General features: G+C 32.3%; 1 protein-coding gene across 1 annotated transcript in view; it reads left to right on the forward strand.

Annotated features, from left to right (window-relative positions):
* Positions 1 to 4,778, forward strand: part of LOC107724078 (ras-related protein Rab-11B-like) — a 10,101-nt gene that overhangs the window by 2,030 nt on the left and 3,293 nt on the right. Inside the window, exons 2-3 of the mRNA XM_016532855.1 lie at positions 2,277 to 2,472; positions 4,181 to 4,374. Coding sequence (XP_016388341.1) covers positions 2,277 to 2,472; positions 4,181 to 4,374 — 390 coding nt within the window. The remainder of the gene's footprint in view (positions 1 to 2,276; positions 2,473 to 4,180; positions 4,375 to 4,778) is intronic.

The following is a 4,778-nucleotide window of genomic DNA, read 5'->3' on the forward strand; positions in this document are numbered from 1 at the left end:
GGTTGAACTGGATCATCGGAGGTCAGAAGCAAAGACATTGGTTAATAGAATGGGATTAAATACATAAAGGATATTTGTGTTTTTTAACATTTAATTATTGCAGGTTTGCGTCATATTCTGAGTTGCACATACTGAATCTCTGTTTTTTTTGTGAGTGAGATTAATTAATGCATATTCATATTTATTTTAGAACTACATTAACATCTTCTGATTTCTCTCAACATGGGGACAGGAGAGCTGTCAGTCAATAAATTTGAAAAAAAAAAAGTAACTTGCGTTACTTATTTGAAAAAGTAACTCAGATATTTTCTTGTAAATTAAAAAGTAATGCGTTACTTTACTAGTTACTTGAAAAAAGTAATCTGATTACGTAACTCGCGTTACTTGTAATGCGTTACCCCCAACACTGCACATATCTAAGAAGAAATAATAACACATAAAAAAAAACATTCAGAAATAACATTTTATAATGTTTTCAAAACAGTAGAATGGAATGTTCCGCTAACATTCACATTCAACCAAGAAAAACATTATTTAAATATAAAAATGGGTGTTTTAAACGTTGAGAGAACATTCAAATGTAACATTCTCAGAATGAAAAGGATACAATGAAATGCTCCTCTAACGTTATCATAACTAAGAAAAAACGTTGTTTAGATATTAAAAAATGGGTGTTTTAAATGTTGAGAGAACATTCAAAAATCCTCATAATGTTTCTGTAACGTTCACACAATAAAGAAGAAATGTTCTTAATACATTAAGAAACTGGGAAAACTGAAAAGAAAAGAAAAATAACTTCATGGGAATGTTAGCACAACATTCATAGAACATATTTTTGTTAGCTGGGTAGGATCGCGGCAAATTTAAAAATAGCATGCGTGATAATAAAGAGGCCACATGCTGATGTTCTGTCCTGCTGCTGATTCGTTACATTCGTTACTGATTGTATCACGACACCTGATCAAAGTCTGACGCGGCAAATCTGTGACATTCCATTTTCACAAAATCAGCATAATGTGAGGATCAAAGTTCGACTTGACTTCCTAGTAAGATGACGTGAGGATATCAGCCTGAGCCCAAGGAACTCAATGCAAACGCGTTCACAGCTTTAAAGGAAAACGAAAACCGTGCCATCCTTTAATGACCTTCTTTTATACGTGAAACACAACATGTTGTTTTGTAGACTGTCTGAGCCATGATGAAAGTGGAAGGCCACTGGGGGTGTTGAACTCCAAAAATGGACATTACAAGTAGTCCATACAACTATTTATATTCCAGATCTTATATGGGAATCAGATCTTGAGTAATGGGCCTTCAAAACCAAGAAAGAGAGAACGAGAGTTCAAAATGAACTTATGGTTACACCTGTCAATGATAACTGAATTGAGAAAATTTACCAACCACTGATATTTTCTTACTGGTCATTAAACTGGCATAATATTGCATTATTCTTATTTATATACAGGGGTAGGACAAAATAATGTGAACAGCCATTATTATAGGGGTTAATGTCATTTTTGCAGGCTACAGTGAAAGCATAAACATTGTGATTATCTTTTTTCTATTCGTTGTCTCTCTATTTTTTATTATGATTATGTACCTGTTTTCCTTTCATATTTTATCTCTGTCTCAGATTCGCCAGGATGTGGTTCCTCATATTTTGGTGGCTTAAATCTTTAATTATTGTGTAAGCTAGGTGTTTTTGAATGAATTATTGGCTTGACTCAAAGAATATTTACCGTTTTGGTATGTTTATGCGCTCTACTATTCAAAAGTTTGGGGTTTTTGAAAGAAGTCTCTTCTGCTCACCAAAGCTGCACGTATTTAATAAAAAAAACAGTAAAATTGTGAAATATTATTACAATTTCAAACAGCTGTTTGCAATGTGAATATCTGTTAAACTGTAATGTATTTCTGTGATGCGCAGCTGTATTTTCAGCATCATTACTCCCGTCTTCAGTGTCACATGATCTTCAGAAATCATTCTAATATTCTGATTTGCTGCTCAAGAAACATTTCTGATTATTATCCATGTTGAAAACAGTTGTGCTGCTTCAAATTTTTGTGGAAACCGTGATATATTTGATTTTTCAGGATTCACAGATGAATAGAAAGTTTAAAAGAACTGCATTTATTTGAAGTAGAAATCTTTTATAACATTATATATGTCTTTACTGTCACTTTTGAGCAATGTAATGCATCCTTGATATTTAAAAGTATTAATTTATTTAAAAAAAAAAAAGTCTTACTGAACACAAATGAAATGCTGCTCTCAGTTGTTCTCATCGGAGATTCGGGCGTCGGGAAGAGTAACCTGCTGTCGCGTTTCACACGGAACGAGTTCAATCTGGAGAGCAAGAGCACGATAGGAGTGGAGTTCGCCACCAGGAGCATCCAGGTGGACGGCAAGACGATCAAAGCGCAGATCTGGGATACGGCAGGGCAGGAGCGGTACAGGGCCATCACCTCTGCGTGAGTACAGTCATGCTTTAGATGGCAAATACAACCATATCTACTGTACTGAGTGATTACCATTTAGTACTGCGTTATTTACACAGTACTTCAAAGAATACCACAGTTCTACCCAGTGCTATTTTTTTGATTAATATTTTGAAATAGAATTTGTAAAAAAAAATATTTAAAAATTTTAAATTTTGATTTGAAAGTTTTAGTAATTTTGTTGTGTATTTTTGTCATTTTTATTTGTCATTTCAAGTTTTTATTTTTAGTGCAAATTTTAGGTTTTGTTATTTTTGTACACCAAGTTAAACTAAACGAAAATGAAAAATGTTGCTGATTAAAATTGAGCTGAAATAAAATTAATTTAAGTTTCTTTGTATTTTATTATATTTCAGTTAAAGTTTATTTTGTTTCAAGTAATGACTTTTTATGGTTTTAGTTTTAGTGAACTATAATAACTAACCCTGGTTCTACTTTTTCTTAGTAATTCTTATGCAAGAAAAGATAAAGAAACAAGTAGGCCTATATATAAGTTAAAACGTAACAAATATGCCACAAAATAATTTGCATTTGTGGCTGTTGATAAGTGAACAGATGTGGTTTTGGTTCCCCTATTCCTAAAATAACATTTGCATCCTTCACCTCAGCCATTAAACTGTTTTATTTTTATATTTTGTATCGTTTTATTTTCATCTTTCAGCCATTGTATTTTTTATTAGTGTTGGCGATGTGATCAAACCTCTAACTATGAGCAATAGTCATTTTTGTTAATTTGTTAAAACATAAATATTAGATGAAAAACTACAACTAAACTAAATAAACTAAACTAAAATTATTAACTAAATAAATTTTTTAATTAAATGTATTTACTAAGTAAATGAAATAAAAACTAAAACTAAATGAAAATAAGCAACTAATTGAAATAATTTGCCAAGTCAGCATTGCTCAAATTAAATAAAATAAAAGATAAAATACAATTTATTTACTAACTAAATTACATAAAAAGTAAAACTGAACTACAGCTAAAACTATGAGCAATAGTGATGGTGAAAGCAGGGTTATAATTGTAAACTAAAACTATTAAAAACATTTTTGTTAATTTGTTAAAATATGAATATTACATGGAAAAAAACAAATGAAAAATTGAATGTTGCCTTGGCAACCACCTGAAATAAGTTTCCAAGGCAACACTGCTAAAATTACTAACTAAATAAAAAATTTTTTTTTAATAAAATGTATTAACTAAATAAATAAAATAAAAACTAAATCTGAACTCTAACTATAAGTAATAGTGATAGTGAGAGCATGGTTATTATTGCTAACTAAAAGAAAAACTATTAAAAACATGTTTTTAAAATATAAATGTTAGCTAAAAACTAAAATTAAACAAAAAAGCAGTGAACAAACTGAAAAAGGTTGCCAAGGCAACACTGCTAAAATTAAAGAAAATAAAAAATAAAGTACAATTTATTTAATAAAAGTAAAACTATTAAAAACATTTATTATTTTTTTAAAATATAAATATTACATGAAAAACAACACCTAAACAAAAATTGTTGCCAAGGCAACATTGCTAAAATGAAATAAAATGAACAATAAAGTTACATTTATTTTCTAACTAAATGAAATAAATAAAACTGAACTAAAACTGTGAGCAATAGAAATAGTGACGTTTGATATTTTGGCTCAAACTGTGGTTATGGTTTTCTGACGTGTGCAGGTATTATCGTGGCGCGGTCGGCGCGCTGCTGGTGTACGACATCGCCAAACATCTGACCTATGAGAACGTGGAGCGCTGGCTGAAAGAGCTGCGAGATCACGCCGACAACAACATCGTCATCATGCTGGTGGGGAACAAGAGCGACCTGCGCCACCTGAGAGCCGTTCCCACCGACGAGGCGCGCGCTTTCGCAGGTACAGCCAACCCTAGAGACATCGCACGACAGTCCTCTGAAAAGCTGAGGAAAACTGCTGCTCCTTTTGTTTGTCTGATTTATGTAGGCATAATGCGAAGCTGTGGAGAATTATTGTGGAGTATTTTAGACCATTAAAGGAATAGTTCAACCAAAAAATGAAAACTAAAACATCCTCATCCTCAGGCCATCCAAGATGTAGATGAGTGTGTTTCTTCATCAGATTTGGAGAAATGTAGCATTGCATCACTTGCTCAGCAATGGATGCTCTGCAGTGAATGGGTGCCGTCAGAATGAGAGTCCAAACAGCTGATAAAAACATCACAATAATCCACAAGTAATCCACAGCACTCCAGTCCAGCAGTTAACATCTGGAGAAGACAAAAGCTGAAACAAATCCAGAAA

The sequence above is a fragment of the Sinocyclocheilus rhinocerous genome, unplaced genomic scaffold (assembly GCF_001515625.1).
Source record: "Sinocyclocheilus rhinocerous isolate Xijiao unplaced genomic scaffold, SAMN03320098_v1.1 scaffold102, whole genome shotgun sequence".
NCBI lineage: Eukaryota > Metazoa > Chordata > Actinopteri > Cypriniformes > Cyprinidae > Sinocyclocheilus > Sinocyclocheilus rhinocerous.